The sequence below is a fragment of the Artemia franciscana genome, chromosome 5, assembly GCF_032884065.1.
Source record: "Artemia franciscana chromosome 5, ASM3288406v1, whole genome shotgun sequence".
Lineage (NCBI taxonomy): Eukaryota > Metazoa > Arthropoda > Branchiopoda > Anostraca > Artemiidae > Artemia > Artemia franciscana.
Window position 1 is genome coordinate 7,421,490 of NC_088867.1, and position 19,776 is coordinate 7,441,265.

At 33.2% G+C, this 19,776-nt stretch overlaps 2 protein-coding genes across 3 annotated transcripts in view; both read left to right on the forward strand.

Moving 5' to 3' along the window:
• Window positions 1-1,276, forward strand: part of LOC136026824 (tRNA-uridine aminocarboxypropyltransferase 2-like) — an 8,970-nt gene extending 7,694 nt beyond the window's left edge. The window contains exon 2 of the mRNA XM_065703527.1: window positions 980-1,276. Coding sequence (XP_065559599.1) covers window positions 980-1,276 — 297 coding nt within the window. The remainder of the gene's footprint in view (window positions 1-979) is intronic.
• A 4,345-nt stretch (window positions 1,277-5,621) lies between these two features.
• Window positions 5,622-19,776, forward strand: part of LOC136026939 (beta-mannosidase-like) — a 71,409-nt gene continuing 57,254 nt past the window's right edge. The window contains exons 1-3 of one of the 2 annotated variants that reach the window (XM_065703788.1): window positions 5,622-5,766; window positions 12,827-13,003; window positions 19,365-19,511. In XM_065703788.1, the coding sequence (XP_065559860.1) occupies window positions 12,877-13,003; window positions 19,365-19,511 (274 nt within the window). In that variant the 5' untranslated portion in view covers window positions 5,622-5,766; window positions 12,827-12,876. The remainder of the gene's footprint in view (window positions 5,767-12,826; window positions 13,004-19,364; window positions 19,512-19,776) is intronic. The other variant, XM_065703787.1, reaches the window with a different exon arrangement.

A 19,776-nucleotide genomic window follows, 5' to 3' on the forward strand; every position in this document is an offset into this window, starting at 1 on the left:
TATAGTGATTATGTGGTGAATACATTATAGTAAAATTTATTGTAGGGAGTATATATATATATATATATATATATATATATATATATATATATATATATATATATATATATATATATATATATCAGGCTTCTATACATGAATTTTCATTGTCGCTTGTCCTCTAACCGCAGTTATTTGATTGTTCAAGCAAGTCCGATTTCTAACACCGATGTATTCTAAGCTTCAAACTTTTGGTATTCTTTTTAAAGGTTTTTGAATTTTTGTAATCCCTTGTCAAAATATATGCAAATATTTTTGCAATTACCAGTTTTTTGCTCTTTAAGCAGTTTAATGTAAACTTCTTCATGCATGAAAATCTTCAAGGTTTCCACATATATCTGACAAATGTGACAACGTTATGGCAATACTGATTTAATCTAGATCGTTTTTTTCGGGCCAGAATATCCAAGGATACAAGTTTCCCCGAAAAAAGATGGGGAAAATCTGTGTCTTTTCTAAGTTATTTGATTATTGAAGCAAATCGGATTTCTAACACCGATTGTCTACTAAGCTCCAAACTTTAGGGTTCATTTTTTAAGGTTTTTTAATTGTTGCAATCCCTTGTTATCATATTGTAATGATATATACAAATGTTTTCGCAATTACCAGTTTTTTGCTCTTTGAGCAATTTAATGTCTTTTCATACTGGAGTCTTTTCAAAGATATTTGGTTATACAAGCAAGTCCGGTTTCTACTAAGCTTCAAACTTTTGGTTTTCTCCTTTAAGGTTTTGGAGTTGTTGGAATACGTTTTCAAAATCTATACAAATATTTTTACAATTTCCAGTTTTTGCTCTCTCTCTTTCTCTCCCCCCCCCCTCTCTCTCTCTCTCTCTCTCTCTCTCTCTCTCTCTCTCTCTCTCTCTCTCTCTCTCTCTCTCTCCTTTTTTCCCAACATATCGCATCGTGCTGATTAATGCTCATAATTTTTTACTATTTAGGTGACTCTTAAAATCGACGGATTCAGTGAATATGTTATAAGAACGCAACCTTCAGCATCCTGTCTTTCAAGTGTAGAAACTGCTGCAATTGCACTGTCTGTATTAGAAAATGACGATTCTATTAAAGCTAAGCTATTAGCACCATTGAGGACATTATGCGATTTTCAGTTAAATCATGGTGCTGTAGTCCACGATAATAAAGTGACTTTGATATCAGAGGGGAAATTTCGAAGAAAAGTTGGCCGACGCACAGAAAAGTTTCTTCGTAAGCTAGGTGTCGAAAAGCCTCCTCTTTGAGGGTCGTTCTGACTAGTTCGTGCCTTATTCTCCTATTAAAAGGTTTGAAATGGGAAACAAAAAGCTCTGAAAACGTGTTTACTATCAAGATTCTTCAGTAATAATTAATATTATTCGCAACAAATGCATTTCGACTGCTTTAAATGGTTTTAATGTTAATGCTTATTTTGGGAAAGAAAGTAGTTTTCAAGTCACTATATCCAAAGGGTGTTTCTGGAGGTTTTGGATCTTCTTTGGAAATATAAATACTTAAAAGGTTTTTTCTAATGTTTTTATCCTAAAATTCACTCTTTCCCAAGGCATGTGATGTTCATAACATTGGAATTTTTTTTACAGTTACGAAATGGGGCATAGTCACCCCGAACTTTCACTTTTATTCTTAAAAATTTAGTTTTTTCAGATAGCAGAAGAACTAAAATTTTGTACTTTTTGGCGCATTTGGAATTAAAAGCGTTCTTCAAGAAGAATGTTTATGCATTTGTATTTTACTTTTTAAGCTTTGGTAAATATTCTCTGACTGAAAATTAAATCTTTTCTTACTTCAGCCTAACTATTCATGGTGTACTTAGAAATGTCACCTGTAAAACTTCATGTCAAGACCTCGCCTACCTCTCATACCTATTTGATGCATTACTTGTACATTGAGAAACGTCATATGTGCAAAGGAGTTTTTAATTTTCTGAAGATCTGATCTTCTAAACTAAGAGAGTTAAATAAAGCTGTTTAAAAATTAGTGGCATACAAGCAATTTTATTGCTGTTGGTCTACAACCGCAATAATGTGCTAGTTTTACTTGTACATTTGTGGTACTTCTTCGACTTGAAACTCACTACCACACATCTGCCCTCTGTGCACTGTGATTGGATCTCACGTGTAAGATCCAACTGGGCTCCTGGTCGAAAGGAGTCCAGCCCCGTTCTGCTACTGATCGTCAAAATGGGTGAATATTAGAAGAAAACTGAGGCTAAATTTTCAAATGGGAAATATGTAGTATTTTTTAAAGTTGAATAATGGTGGTTCTCGTAAAGATTAGCAGGTTATTCGTGTTATTGAGCATGTATAATCATCTCAGGGATGATAAAATCAGATTTCTCAATGGACGAGACAATTACTTTTTCTTATAATCTTCTTCTTGCACCCTCTCTTGTCTGTATGAAATAACCTTTAAAATGCCAAAATCTTGTCCATTTTTCATGCATGGGGATTGAAGATGAAAGGTCTGATCCGGTGTAAGACAACATGATGTCAGTTTAAGACAAACGTATCTTCACCATATTAAATAAAATCTCTGTTATTGAGGAAGGGGAATTTCAATTCTTAGAACTTTTTCAGGTCAGTGCAAATTTCAAGGTAAAAAAAGAACCACCGCTGCAATGAATGAAAAGCTGAAAGTAGATTCCAAAGATGGTTCATGAGTTCATGCTCGTCATCATCTGGAAGGAGAGTTGATTTTCCTATATACTTGTATTGCTGATCCTCCTGTATACTGATAGTGCAGTTTTATGCTGAAGCGTAATCTGAACCATACTAAAGGTAACATTCCACATTACGGGTAAATCGTGTTTTAGTTAGCTACAACGCTCAGGTATCAGAATGATAGGTCGTTAGCCACTGAAAAAATTGACCATTGTGTATCAGCTTCAACAGCCTCATCTATGTCATTGAATGTATGTTAAGCAAGAAGTATTTCTGAGTATTCAAATCCTATCTCTCTCCTGAGGTCTATACCACAGCAAATAAGGTTTCTTTTTTGCTACTGGTCAACATGGTGATGGATAGCAGAAGAAAACTTAAGACTACATTTTCAAGCGAGAAAAACCTGGTATCTTACAGCTGAATAATGTTGGTTTTAGCTTTTAAGAGCACGGTGGCAGTGTAGACTATCCTATTAGTTGCAGTGGGTCAGAAATTTGTCAACGTGTTTCTTTTTTTCACTATCCTTATTTTTGCTTCCTTATAGTTGGCAAGTGTCGGAAATTGAGCAGTTTATATTCTATACTCAACTTCTGATTACTCATACTGATTACTATCTGAGAAACTGCCATGTATAATAAGAGTTAATTGTCGCAACTTCAACCTAACGTAATCATAGTCGTACCAGTACTTAATTGCAGTTGGAAGGAACAACTGTCCCTTAAAACTATTGAGTCATCTTGAAACTGACTTTGCTGATGAGTTGTTCATTCCGTCAGACCCCGTGAAGTAGCTGTTGGAAGCGCTCTAAATTTTACGAGAAGAACTAACAAATGTTGGACTACAGATAAACTGGAATAAAACCAAAATCGTGACCATTGACCTGTCTCCTGCTGTTAGCTCTTCAGTTAACCTGGAAAACACCAAGAGTATCGAAGGTGTTCAGAAGTTCACCTAACTGGAATCCATAATTTCGTCAGATGGTTCTTTTCTTTCCAGAAAAGAACCATGTTCCTGCCTGCAAGAACAGCAAAAGCGTCTTCTGCCACCGAAAGACTGAAGCTGTACCTTTGGTGAAAACCAAACATCAGCCACGCAACTAAAGTCTGTTTTTTCAATGCTTTTGTTGGTTGTGTCATGTTCTACAGAGTTTTGGCGTGGCAAACATAAGCAGCAACTCTCAAGACCATAAGCACATTCCAGTCAAAGAACTTGAGAAGGATTGAAGGCATGCTATGGTTCGAAGAAAAGTTCCTTCAGATTACTAAGCCGTCCTGATTTTCATTCCGAATGGCTGAAAAACCTACCCTAACTCGGACACCTGCTTCAAATAGCCCTATACCTCGCCTACCTAGAGTCTATGACGCCCACCCTAACAGAACTGGCTGGACGTGCAACACTGTTGGCCGAAGAAATTGTTGTCCGTCCCTCTCTTTGAGCTCTAGCAACTTGTTCAAAGCCAAAAATCAAGACTTGTTTGAGGATAAGTGTTCATCACGAAGCTAAGTGGATGGAGGAGACAAATGTCATCATCTTTACTGATAAACAGTTGTCAGGACATGATAAGTCAAAGTTTCAAATAGTTTAGCTTTCATTCACAAGTTCAAACTTGTAAATACGAAACGAAATTTGTTATTGGTACAAAAGTGACCCAAAAAATTTTTTTAGAGAGCCTGAAGAACAATGACTAATTTCAAACAGAAAAAAGGAAAACAATAACTATAAACATTGTTTTTTGTGCATTTCTTCATTTTTTTATATTAAATTCAAAATCAAACTCGTCATGTTATATTTCTTTATTAAGTAAAGAATGATTTCCATGAAGTATCCAAATATATTGGCCACTTCATGTATCCTAATGGGTGGGCATAAACCTTACACAAAAAAACTGTGATAGCGATATTTATCCAACTTGAAAACCGGATGAACAGGTTCTAATAAGCCATTAAATAATTCCTCAAGAGAGACCAGTTTGCGTTCACTTACTTCTAACTCACGGAGGTCTGTTTTTTTTTATCATGCACGGTCCGTGGATAACGGATGGAGTAAAAACATAAAAAAGACAACAACAGAACAGCTGGCACACATGTGTTAAAATGTAAATGACACATATTTGATTCATCGAAATTACTTGCAAGCTTAGACTTATATTTGCTGCATTTTTAAGCAAATGGCGTTTGCAGGGGTCAAGTTTGTTTTATCATAAATGATTTGTTCACATTCTTTAATTATAAAATTGATTTCTCTGTACATTCTACCTTCCAAAGTTTTAAACTAGAGTCTTTGCTACATGCTTTCTAGCGGATGAATTACAAAGCAGGAGTGGATATCATTCGACGGATTTATCTTGATGTTTTGTGGGAAAACGGCTTTTTTTTGCGAAAACGTTAGTCAACGTGAAAGTATATTAATGCACACAAAAGAATTAGAGGCTACTTCCTAAAAAATATGCTATCAAATTTAATTATTAAGCTGTGTATATTATGGATTTTCTAGGTGATATTGACCAAGTGAAAATAGTTTTTTGCTCAATAGATTTGACTTTAATTGGAAAAGCTACTTCAAATGGGCCTCAGTATCCTTTTAACCCTTTAAAACCCTGAATGGAGATTGGAGCTGTTATAAAAAGTAAAAAGAACGGGTAGCTTCAGATGGCAAAGTCACAGCGAAGACACGGCCTAATAAAGAAATAGAATAATTTCGCCAAGCCCGTATTGCCTTTTTTCTGTCACCTTTTTCCTATCTATTTGGTAGATATATTTATCTATTTGTATCTTTATTTGTATATTTTTATATCTATTTTGTATATTTACTTGTATCTATTTCTATCTATTTGGTAGATCACCTATTTCCTATCTATTTGGTTTATTCTAAAATAGGAATAAATTGTGGGCGCAATTGTTTAGTACAAAATTTCATGGCAACCATGAATAACATATTCAATATTTTAAAAAGACAAAACGTTCTCCCTGGGAGCCTGTTTAGTACTTTTCGGAATACTTTATTTAAATGGTGAAGATAAGAGTTGCAAGACTTTGATTGAAGAGCGAATTGGGCAAACAAATTTTTATAAAGGAGTACTCCTTATACTATGTTTATTCCAAATATCATGGTTGCTATGCACCCTATACGGCTGCACCCCCCCCCCCCCAATTCTTCGTGGACCCTGAATTTGCGCTAAACAATATGAAGGGTAAAATTCTAGTTAATTGACTTCTTGCTATCTCGGAAAGGGTTTAGGTTAGGAAAATGAAACTTTCAGGGATGAATCTACAAACTAAAGTAGCCTATGTCCCAAAAAGGTATTTTGAAGCAACTACCTCCACTCCTTCTCCCTCTAGAGGGCCCTGACCTTTGATGACCTTTTAACATATGTGTGTTATAAAAGTAAAACCTTGCAAAATAGATCTTCTGCTTAATTGAAGTACAACAAAATTATTTTCAGCTTCATAACTTTGCTCAGTTCCATTTTATAAGGCTTTAATGATATGCAAGTACATTTCCTAAATTTTGAAAAAAAAATTGATATGGCTCAAAATTCTACTCAAATAACAGGAATTGCATTTTCAAAACTAAAGGCAGAGAAAAAGCAACTAGTAACTGAAAATTAAGGTAACTATTTAGTTAGCAGAAGATCTGTTTTGCAAGGTTTCACTTTTATAAGACACACATTTTTAAAGGTCATCAAAGGTCAGGGCCCTCAAGAGGGAGAAGGAGTGGAGGTAGTTGCTCAAAATACCTTCCCCAGACATACTTTAGTCTGTAGATTCATCCCTGAAAGTTTCATTTTCCTAACCTAAACCCTTTCTGAGATAGCAAGAAGTCAATTAACTAGAATTTTACCAATGCTACATTTTCTCAGTGCTAATATTATTTATAATAGGGTTAGTTTATGTTGGGTTAAAAAGTGCTTAAATTTAAATTTGTGGTAGAAGCAATTATTATATTTGTAAAGAACATAAGAAAAAGGCATCAAATGGTTTGTTCATTTTATCAGTAAGTCAGTTTTATGAACTGTCATAAATTTACCAAAATTCTAGTTTAGGAGTTTTTTTCTATATTGAGAGTGGGTAGGCTAGGAAAAATGAGAATTTCAGGGATGGATGTACAGCCTGAAGTAGGGCCTACGTTTTGGGAAGGTGTTTTAATATTCCTACATTTACTCTTCCCCCTTTATACAATAAGCACTACATCATATTTTTCACTCACATTTGATCCAGTATTAAGGTTAAAAGTATAAATATGTGTTTACCTTAATAATTTTCAATTTTTTATATTCTAAAATTGTTTTAAATGCAAAATTTATTAATTAACTTCTTTATTCACAACTTATTAAGTTTAAATGCCAGCTACTTTACCTGTGTGCTAATAAACTAAAACCCAGTTTGAGGTTTAACACACAAGTCAGTTCTCATTGACCATCAGTGATATAATTGCCAAAGGACACAGACAAGCTATTAAATTTCAACTATGTCATTGAGGGTTGGTTTCTTCTCTGGTGCATTACTTGAGATAAAAATGTTTCACAGGATGATATTTGCAATAATTACAATATCTTATGTCATTAATGTAAAGCTTCTTTTAACCAAACTAATTTGTTTTATATTTATAAAGGAGAGTTGGCGGGTCATCTTGTAGGCAAGGGAAGGGGGAGATGCCACAAATAGTGAATTTTAATAGTCAAATATCCTAACTCTTAGTGAGCCTTCAGACAAACATAGAATGAGTTTTGGGGAAGGGGAAGTAGAAATTGATATATAATCACTCTTGATTCCCAAGAATATTTTGGTCTGAGCCTTCTTATTGGTGCTGGAGGGGGGATAATTGCAACCCTCCCATTAGAACAAGCCTTTTCTATTTAACATTAAATATTACACTTACCAGTAGGAAAGGCAAGGTAGGACATTGTGAATCTCACCAGGAATTTTTTTTTTTTTTGGGGGGGGGGAGTTTGCAAGTGCTACCTTGAGCTTTGTCTTCAGTGACTTTAAATGATAATATGTTTCTTTTCCTATTTATATACAATGGATTTTTGTAGTTAAACATAATAGTACAGTGTATTTAAACATAAGAAAACCCTATTTTAGAGTTTATAATGTCTTCAGCTTTACAGAAACTCAAAAGTCACAAAAAATTTCTATTTATATGAACAGTAATACTCCACTCTGTCCACTCAAAATTCTGTGGAAAAATATTAATAAGAACTTATTCAACAAAACTACTGTTCATTGAAAATTTTGGCTAAATATTCAAGTTCTGTATGGGATTTTAATGAATCAAACATTTTAATTTTTATGCAGAAAAACTGGAAAAGTGGGAGGCTAGCAATCAATTAGCAGTTATTGATATGTATAATTTAACACCGAGAAATCAGGAGCTTATGAGACTGGTAGCCCATGTCTTAACTTGCTTAGACCTGGGGCTGATTTGAAAAATAGTCAGAAATCAAGTTGAAAAAAGGTTGTTTTTTCTTTGGATTTTCTAACTTTTATCTTACTATGCTATGAGAACTCATAGAAATTTCTCATATCAATCATATCTCATCAATCACCTTCTCATATCATTCTCATATTTTCAATCTCTTGATGCTTTGTATTTCTTTTTTAATATTTTTTTTGACCTGTTCAAGATATTCACTATATCTGGTTGCAAAATAATTTAGGTACCAGTTTTGGATTTCTACTCTCTAGAAGGAAACATGTTAAAACATTTCTTACTTCCTAAAATGCACAAAGATTCTGCTCAACTGACTTTTAGACATAAACCACTTTTTTTCCCATAAAGGAATTTCCAATAAGCTGATTCTTTTCTTCAAATTGTTTTAACAGCAAATTAGCAAGACAGTGGTGACAATTAATAGCAACAAAAGAGTCAGTCTATGGAAAATACTTGGTAACTTTTATTTGTTTATAGAGAAAAATGGGAATCGTGAATTAAAGTGGTTTATAAGTAGAGAATCTGTTGAGTAGGCTATGATTTTTGTACATATTATGAAGTAAGGATTGCTTTTTATTTTAATTTGTTTCCTTTTTGAGAGTGGAAATCCAAAAAGAAAAATGGGATTAATAGAAACATGCTATATTTTGCAAAGTAGGATTTTTGTTGCTTTACAGTTTTATTTTAGTTTTGTATATCCTAGGGTTATATCAGGTGCAATCAGGTATGGGGGAGGATGTAGGTTGCATTTTCGGAAAAGCACCTGCAATATTTGGAAGAGCATAAGATAAGAAATCTAATGCCACTACTTTTATTAGTTTGTTTCCTTTGGATGTGGTTATGCAGTAGAAGTTTACCAATGAAATTTTCAAGAATGTTTCCAGAGCCTATGTCCCAGCTAGGTTGCCTTTGCTCTCCAAAGGGCAACAACTTTTGGCGTGCTTACACACATTTGTTTTATAAAGATTAAATTTTAAAAATAAGTCTGCAACGCACACAGGTCCCATGGAAAGTGTTCTAAGCTTCATAAAATTGATAAATCCTGATTTATAAGGTTTTAAATAATTTAAAAAGTTTTGTTTTTAATCTTGAAAAGAAACCCTGGTGTGGCCGAAATCTCTTTTAAGTTATTGCAGTTGTGTATTACAAACCTTGAGTCAAAGAAACAAAAAGCCAAACTGAAATTAAGGAAAAACATTATTTTTTACAAAGTTAAGATGGATCAAAACCCATCTTTTATACAATTCCCTAAAATTTATAAATAGAGAAGGAGCAGGGATAATAAGGTTGAAAATACATTTACAGAGTATAATTTTGGCTCTAAATGCAGTCCTAGACTTCTATTCTCTTAATACAAGGATTTTCAAATTTAGTGAAAAGCCCCTAGTCTAGGTTTTTATGCTTGATCAAAGTCTTATAGCAGATCAAAGAAATAAATCTGAAAATGCTTATTTACTTTCTATCTCTATTCTTAATCTGTTTATCATAATAGTTTTAATTAATTATATTAATTTAAATAATTAATTTATTTATTTTAACTAATAAAATAATTTAAACTAAAAAATTAAACTAAATTTAAATAAATAATTAATTTAATGAATTAATTATATTAAATTATATTAAACCGCAGTTTCCACCCCCAAAATCTTAAAAAATTTTTTGTGAATTTGATTGCAAAAAAAAAGAAATATACAATTGGATACCTCATTCGATGATCTTTCTAAATATGACAATCCATTGCTGCCATATTTTTGTCTTATAAAGAGGGCTGGACATAGCTCTACTTGGCTTAAAACTGTTTCTCAGCAGGGTCACTGGAATAAAGATAACTTGTTAACAGCACTGTCTATCTTCTCCCTATCACCTTTTTCAGGGTTAGGACTTGGGTCTCATTTGGGTTGATATAGCAGCTGAGGAGGGATTGATTTATTAGATCAGCCTGTCTAGTTTGTGGTTTCCCTCAAGGACATGCCAGTTGTTTTACAAGCAGTTGAAATCAGTGAAGATCTTTGTGGGGTTTCTTGGTGGGAGTTGCTATAGATTACCATACCACCTTAAAAAACCAGCTTTTAATTTAGTAGAGATTTGTCTGCTTGACAGCTCTGAATGATAATTAGCCTTTTTACCTAGCCTTCTGATGATAAATTATTTTCATGTTGTTCAGGTTTTTTGTCTATGTTGCTATCAAAGTCTTAATCAAACATGGAAAGCTCCCATATTTTCCACCCAGAAAAAATCCCAAAATCTAAATAATGATGGTATTTGTCATAATCTTTGTAAGCTTTCTATATATATATAAAATGCAATAAGAAAAGTATTAAGAAAGAAAAGGTAACTTACAACCAGGACATAGATGTGTCAAGATTAAGAAAAAACGAACATTACAGTTCAAAACGTCTCATATCAATGAAAGATAGATCAATGGAAAATCCACTGCTTAAACGGATTGAACTCTTAGTCCAGTTACTGAGGTAGCCATTTTCTCATAAATACAAAAAATCCATAGCTTATGTATATGTATGTACCTATTTTGGTCTAAATTGGAATGTAGAAAAAGTATTTACAACATCTAAAAAACAGCAAAAGAATTTGTATTTGAAATAGGAACCAGGAAGACAGCATGAGGAGCAATAAACTTGTTATAATGGCGGTGAAAGATTTTCTTATCAAAGCAACACTTCCCTCTGGATAGAAGTTCATAGAATTTTCTGTGGATGTTTCCTATTATATTACAAAGGAACACTAGAAGAATTCGTTACTTCTGGAAGTTTATAGCTAAGATAAGGTTTAGTTTTCGTTTAACTATATCTAAAGCGATAGCTGCCAAATTAAGGTTGATGTAATAAAATACAACAAAACGCATAGCACTTTGAAAAATATACAAATTGACAAGTTTAAATGTAAAGGACGTTGCCAGTCAAAAATATAATCACATCAAGTTACATCTTATAAGATAAAGGAGGCTTGTTCGAGTAGGCTTTATGCACAGAAAATTCTACTTTTGGGGATATTTTTTAAATTTTAAATAGGGATATTTTAAGAAAATATGCTGGAAAAAGACAAAAAGTAAAGTGTATTAACTCCTTTTTGTGTTGAAAATACAAATACTATGCTGTCGGGGAAAAGAAATACAAATCATGAGGAAGTAGATGAACTAGCCTCCAATAAAAATTAGACTATACTTCTACTACTAACAATTACCTCAGTGCTAAGCCGGCTGAGGCCAACACAGATGAGCACGCTCCTCCTCCTTCCCAACTAGACTATAAACAGGAACGGATTTGAAAATTTGTTGCTTCAGGCTTTTACTGTCATATATTACAGTGGGAAATGGCGCTCCCACTTATTCTTGGACCATTGCACTGATGTCCCGACCCAACTGGAATGCTTAAAACCCAGTGACCATGAGAGATAAATAGAGAATATGTACTGACATGTTTTTAACTTTTATATATAGGTTTATCCTTAGCACAATCATGGATTGTTAATAATAGCACTTGAAAAATTACGAGAACCCACAGCAATGATGCTATTAAATAAATAAAAGCAATTTTTTGAAATGAAAGTAAAGAGTGACGATGCAATTTTAAACAAAAATACATTATTTTTCCTAGAAGATTGGGGGAAGTGGCTGTGATCCCTTCAATACCTCACTCTTAATCGCTCCTAAAATGTGACCATTACTTTTCGGAATACATTCTAGAATGGCACAAAAAGAAAAATTAGAAATCTAACAAATGATTTTTAAAACGGGAATTAGATGAGAAATATCAGTATAATAATAAAAATCTTGATATTTAGGGTGGGGGTACAGGATCTGTCCACAACCCCCACCCCGCCCTGTGGAGGTGCCTGAAAGTAACAAGCTTTTATTCATGGTAAAGCTTTTTGATAATGTTGTGGGTTAAAATATTTACCCTTTATAAAGTTTCTCTGAAGATTCAGTTCAATTCAATTTATTAATATAATACACATAACAAATAAAATACACTGGGTCACCACAGAGAGACAGAGCTCGTGATTGTGGTGACCCCAGATGACGATATTTATTTTGGAGGAAGGAGAGAGAGTGAAAGAGTCCCCTCCTGGTGTGTAAATTTGAGTGGTTTTTACTTGAGATTGTCAAGGTAAGTCAAACTAAGCTGATGACTAGATGTAGTGCTGCCCGAGGATAAATATTCTATTCTACTGATCAAGAAGGTCAGTTCAAAGCATGGCTCTCAGCTGGCTTTTCCAATTCAGATCTAGACTATAAAGTAGGGTTTACCCAGTTTAACTTGTTCTCAGAAACATTTTCTCATCTTTTTGGCAGTTTATAAGCATTAAAATTCAATTAATAAACATTTAAGTTAACTTAACAACATACTATACATGATAGACAGAAATTTCATAAACAAGAACAAAGAAGCCACATTTCAGAACCAACACAAAATATATGTCTTGTCCGGTTTTGTTACGGTGGGATCAGTAGTTCTGAGCTTTGGCCCTATTTTTACATTGAAGAATGGTCATCTTAATGGCCGTAGCTATTTTAATTTAATGCTTTTTTTTATTTGCTAATTTGTGTGTTAAATTCTTATCTTATCTTTTTTCATGATTCTAATGTATTTTTATCTGTTTTGCAAAGCTTTTTTTGGCATTCAAATAAACATTATCAGTGCATTCATGTCATCAGTTTAAAAGATTAGATTTTATTTTAAGCATAAACAAGAAGTGTTTGGATCCAATCGTCAGATTGGATAGAACTTAATATGATGTCTGCAGTGAAGTCGTTACTACTTTTGTGCAGCGTTGCCTGGTCAGTTAATCGTGTACGAAACGAACCACTCAGCAATATCCAAGATTTGTCTATTTTTGACTGGATTTTAAAAAATGACAGTGAGTTTTTAAGATCAAAAGTTTAGATTAGCTTGAGGTGACAAGTTTCTAGTGATATTATTGTCAATGATAACTTGATATTTGTATAGAAGATTTGTCTGTTAATGACTGGATTTTAAAAACAGTTAATTAAAAAAACTAAGTTTTTAAACTGAAAGCAAGGAGCAACATTAAAACTTAAAACAAATAGAGATTATTACATATATGATGGGGTTATCCTCCACAACACCTCGCTCTTTAAGCTAAAATTTTTTAGTGCTTTAATAAAAGCTTTTTATTGTTCTAATTAAACAAATGTAGTGTTTCAGGAGTCGTTCTTAAAGGATTGAGACAGAATTCAAACTGTAGCGTAAAGAGAGGGGTTTTGTTGAGAAGTAGCCCCCTCACAAACATAATAATTTCTGTTTGTTTTTAGTTTTAGTGTTTTAGCTCCTTACTTTCAGTTGAAAAACTTTTTTTTTTAATTGAATTTCTCATCGGTTTTTAAACACTACCAGGAAATCCGGCTACTCCCCATGGAGAATTCCCTCCTCCCCAAGGATTTATTCTCTTGACAATTCAATCCTGGTGAAAATTTACCCTAGACAATTACCCTTGACATCTCCACGTGTAAAATACAGACGGAAAAGAGAAAGCAAGACATAAGAAGAATTTCGTATAGGAATTCTGATAAATTACCCAGTGTAAAATTTCCTCTGAAAAATGGACCCCTTGGAAACGTCCCTCTCCATGGAAAATTATCCCCAAGGAAAATCCCACCAGCAGAAATCCCCCCCCCCACCCGAAAAATGTATGCATACTTCCCAGTAACGAATACTACTCGTAAAAAATAGGAAGATTTCGTAACTTAAAGACCTATCCCTAGGGTTGTGGGAGGTCACGGTATTCCCAAAGGTATAGTTATTCGGCCTCTCAACTATGCTAAAAAAAAATTGCTATCTCAAAATTTTTATCGGACGATTTTAAGAAAAAGGGAAGTGGGGTGTGGCCTAGTTGCCCTCCAATTCTTTGGTCACTTAAAAACTGCACTAGAACTTTTAATTCTCGTTCGAATGAACCCTGTCACGATATTTTAGGACCACTAGGTCAATATGATCACCCCTGGGAAAATCAAAAACAAAAACAAATGAACACGCTTCCATGATCTTTCTTCTTGAAGAAATACAAAATTTCACTTTTTTCAGATAGGAGCTTAAAACTTCTGCAGTAGGCTTGTCTGATACGCTGAATCTGATGGTGTGATTTTCATTAAGATTCTATGACTTTTAGGGGGTTTTTCTTCCTTTTCTTTAAATCAGACAAATTGTCTCAGGTTCGTAACCTCTGATGGGTAAGATTACAATATTTGAAACCAGCATAAAACCCCGATTCTTTTGATGTATCTAATGACATCGAAATTCTGTTATTTAGAGTTTCGGTTACTATTGAGCCGGATCGTTCCATACTTTTAGTTCTTTATCACGAACTGTTTAAATATGATGATGAGTCTTTAAGTTTGAAGATTTAGGTTATCTTCAAGTGGTTTCTTCTCTAGCTATGTTATTGTCAGTAATAACTTAGCAATTGTGTTCTGTATAGGCTAATATTAGCGGTTACCATGGATTATATTTTCTTTTACATCATCCCTGGACATGGTTTGAGAGGAAGGAGGACTTGAAATGTAGAATATAATGACCTAATAATGCTTCTGTTTTGATCCTTCCCCTCCCTAGAAAAGCTATCTGATCTACCTTCTTGAAGGGCGACTTGATCAATTTTGTCTATAATTCTGCTACGGTAGCAACAATTTTATTTTGTCCTATTTATTTGTCTACTAACAACTTCAGTTTTTTGCGAAAAAATGTCAAGGCTTTAACTTCTGCAAATGTGGACCTCTTACCGGATTGACGAGTATGCTAATACATTTTGGAACGCTGCCTGTAATTCTTACCTTGGGTAAAAAAAAGCGGTTTTTGCTTTTGAATGAGTCACAAAGCCTACAGTGTGGGTGGTGTGTGTTTTCTAGTCTATGCTGGGGAAGACGATATGAAGTTTTACCGCTAAGCTTTTCTTTCTTCGAGCCATGAGTCTGGTTTCGAGCGAAAACTTCTTTTTAAGATAGGAAACAAGCAGTTACCATTTTCACATTGAAATAAGACTAAAATCAAAAACTGACCAAGACAAGCGCCGGTTTCCTGTCCTCATCCCAACGTCTTTTCTTCAAATAATAAATAGAAAGTGTTGAGATCTAAAGAAGGAGCATTTTACTATAGGTCCAAAAATGTTTCTATTTTTTACAAACCATTCTGTCTGTGATTTTCTTTGCATTTTTTACTTCGTTTTCTGAACTTGGCATTGAGGCGGATGAATGTCACCACATTTGCATCTTAAACTTTAATAGTTCTTTCATTACATAAGAAACGGAGGCTTAAACTTATGCTCCTTTCTTAGTAATGACATTAGAAAGTTTTTTTTTTTTTCACAAAAGTTCGTTCGTGAAAATATTTAAGCGCACTGACAACTTTATTCTTGTGGTACACATTGCAAAAAAGTCATATAGTGCAGACACAAGCGAAGTCATGGCTCGGCTCAAAAACGAGCTGAGGTGGGATTTAGACCAATTTTTTTTATAAGCGTGCAAAATGGACGAGGGGGGGATGATTGATCCCCTATTATTGCAAAACAATATATTGAATGGGAAACGGTGCTTGTGGAATATCAAAGCAGGGTAATAAAAGTCAAATTTTAGCGTAAAGAATGCTTTAAATTTTTGACAAAAACCCTAAAGAAGAGAAAAAAGGATAAAGACAGCCAGTGAACAAAATGCAGATTACAATGGAAATATTTCGGTCAAGACTTCCGTTTGACCGTCTTCAGTGCAGAATAATAAAAGAATACCGATAAAAATCCAAAGATAATATAAAAAACTAAACCTTAGAACAAACACAAAAACCAATCTTTACTTCGAGAGGGTCTTCCTATCTTAACAAATCCGAAAACGTGTAGTAATAAGAATGAATAATCAAGTCGAACTGAAAATGAACAAAACAACTACAAACAGGAGTAGGGTGCTTACCACGCCTTCCTTCCCACCCTAAACCTTCTAAAGACTATCCCGTCGTTTACCTTACTTTTAAAACTATATGTATTTTGAACCATGTGGTTTTGAGTTTTCGTAGACCTGCCTTTTAAAGAATTTGGAAACTATAAATATTGCCTCTCATCCCCCCCCTCGTCGAGAGCGGTGTGAGGGGTCCTCGTCATAAAATTTTCAAAACCTATGAATAAAGCCATGTTTTTTTTTATTCTCTTCCTTATGAAAATACTTCTAATTATCCCTAGTAACATACTACGTGATTAACTATCACAACAAAACAAAGCCGAATTTGCGTTCCAACTCAAACAATGTAAGAATCATGGGAAATAGCATAAACATAAAGTAAATCAGCGAGAGGTAATATTAAACAAATAAGTTAATAATTCCTAAGGCCACACTGGCTAGGCATGCTAATACAAAGAATCGTAGGGAACCGAATTAATTTACAGTCGGTAAAAGAATAAGCTGACAGATGCAGATATTTTTGCATGAACTAGCTAGATATTTTATTCAAGTACTTAGCTTAGATTTTTACCCTTTTATAATAAAGAGCAAGTTGTTGCTGTCAGGGCTCAAAATAAAATTTTCGTAGTTAATGATGTTTGCAAAGAGCATTAAAAGACTCATCCATTAGTGGCTTCACTTTCTGCCTTTCTAAGTAATGGAGAACGCCAAATTTACCAAGAATTCTACTCACCTGTCCTCAGTGCAAAATTAAAAACAATCAAACCTAAAAACCAAAACTAAAATTGAAGAATCACCTGTTCATTTCATCGGTAAAGAGGTGACTGGTTAAAAAAAAAGAAAACTATTTTGAATGGCAGATAAAGCTTTCTTTTGAAAGCTCATTTTATTTAAAGCTTTCTTAAAAGCTAATAAGCGTTCTGGATTTCAAGTAGAACTATCTAAATTTTCATCCTGCTGCGAACTTTTATGAGGTGTAAAAAATAGGAAAAGTCAGAATTAACCAGAGATTGCAGATATTGTTAGTATGACCAAGATAGATATCCCCAGTATTTCTTTTATCCCCATCCCCAGTAAGTGCTGCCCCTGATATCCCCAGTAAGTGCTGCTGTTTGGCGGATATATTTCCTGATTTGAACTGCCCTCCTGAAAACTTGTGAGAGACCATCAGCAGGGGGCAACAATAGGAGGTGGTCATATTTTTATCATTTTATCAGGATCATTCCCCATTTTTGCGGGCGTTTCCCCCTTTTTAAAAATTGGCCTAATTTTCTGAGGCTCTTAATTTTTGATTTGCGTTTTTAAATTCAATGAATTTTAGATATTTAGTACGAATCACTCCTTACTTACCATATTTAGATTCACCATAAAAGCTAAATTTTTTTTATATATATATTTTGTTATCATTACCCTTTTTTATACTAGCTTTTCGGTTACTATTAGCACGAATCTCCCCTTACTTACCACTCATTATTACAAACTCTTAATACTGGTGAAACCCATCTTAGTCGCATTTTCGTGTCTGAGCTGTATACTTTTATATGTTGTTTTTTTTTCTACTGCTCTGGCTTTTTCTTCTGTATGACTGGTTCTCATACAAATGATAATAATAAATCAAATAAGGAAATAATTAAAACGCCTCGGGTTATTTCTAATAAAATGTCTTAAAGTCACTGTTTTATAAAGTTCTGCTGTTTAGACTTAAATAATATAAAATAAGTCTTATTGTCTTGGATGCTACACTAATGCTAATCATGCCGAATAAAAAAAAATGGGTACACAAAAATTTTGTGGGTATTAAGAAAGCTAAAAATTTTAGCCAAAAATCTTGTCCTTCTTTCTAAACACCCTTGAAGGAAAAACTTGAAGGAAAGAAAATCAGAAATGATAAGCTTCTTTTTTCTGGCTTAACTTCTGAACCCTGAAAGAACTTTGTATTTTCAACATAATACCTTAAGATTAGGTATTTTTCCTAAGGCAACACTGCCTTTCTGTGACGAAGAAATAAAAGTTCAAATGGGGATAAGTCCTTTTATTAGACAGTGAAAACAGATACAAAAATATTGATATTTTGACCACATGCATCAGTGGCCGTCATCAGCAGAAAAGCTAACGCATTATAATTAAAATAAACGTATTTATACAGAAGAAAATAATTATTTTTGGGTCAGAAAGAGTTTTTGGTTCATTCAATAGATCTGTCTGAGAGAGTTCATTAAGAAGGTTCATTTTAAGACTTGAGCTGAAAAATTTCTTCTTTTATATTGCCTAAATATAAATTGAATTTCATATGAAGGTGGCAAAATCTTCCTCTTCTTCTAATTGCAAAAGTAAAGTTGTTGAATTTAAAGCTATATTCTTGATTGGTCACATTTTCTCCTATTTACGACGTATTTTTGACGTAATACCTTAAGTTAGGTATTGTTTTCTGTGACGACAAAAAAAGTTCAAATGGGGATAAGTCCTTTTATTAGACTGCGAAAACAGATTCAAAAAACGGGGTATATATATATATATATATATATATATATATATATATATATATATATATATTATATATATATATATATATATATATATATTTATATATATATATATATATTGGTAGTAGTTGGGCCGAATTAAAAAACAAAAGAAAACAAAGACAAACGTGTGTGAAAAATAAGCAAAACTTAAGCTAAAAATATGTAACAATAAATAGCTTAAGAAGGCTAAGGTTTTTTTTGAAGGTGTAATTTTCTTCGAAAATCAACTGATGCTTAATGTTTGAATTTTTAAGGATCAAAATTGTTGTTAAATTTATTTTCACGGCTCACAGTTCAAGAAAATGTCTTACCGTTCAAAAAAAAAATGCTCTTAAGGAGAGAAAATTTTAGTAAAATCGTGGTTTTCAGGCATACATAGACCTAGCTTGGTTCAAGGAGGCAAAACATGTTTTTATTTTTAATGTCGTTTCTTCTTCAATTGTTCATAGAAATGGCAAAGAATTCCAAAATTAAACCATTTATAACGTTGAAGAATTAGGAATACAAACATATCTTCAGTTATATGCCACTTGTTTATTGTTTAATATTTTTTGTACTATTTTATTTGTTTGTTCTTTGAACACAAACAACAACTTGTTTTAATTCTTCAAATTGTTTTAACATTATAGCACAAATTATGAATATTTCATCAAATTATAATAATTTAAGGGATACAATATTTTTTAAAAACTTATTATATATTCATGACACGTCATAATGTTTGAACTTGTTTTGATTATTTCTTTAATATTGTACTATTATGATAAAAGACTATATTTTAATTATTATTTTTTAGCTTCATCATATCCTGCAATTGTGCCTGGTGGTGTATATACTGATTTGATTAGAGCTGGTATTCTGGACGATTTGTACTACCGCTTCAATGATTTTGCTTACCGGTGGGTCTCGTATGGAGATTGGTCCTATGAGGCTAAATTTACAGGTATTCCTACTTTTTCAGGGGTGGCAACTCATGAGAACGTCGGGGGGAGTGGGGTACTACAAAAATAAAAAAGGTATTTTTTGTCTGATGTGTATCTTCTTTATTTTTTAAAATGAAAATGCCAGAAAGGTATCTTTCAGAATACCTCTCTAGTTGGTGCCCTTTATCAAATATATTGGTATTTTTAAAAAAAGTTTTTTTTAAGGGGATGGGAGTATTTTTATCTCAATTTTTAAAATATCTCCTCATTAAATCTATTAAGAAT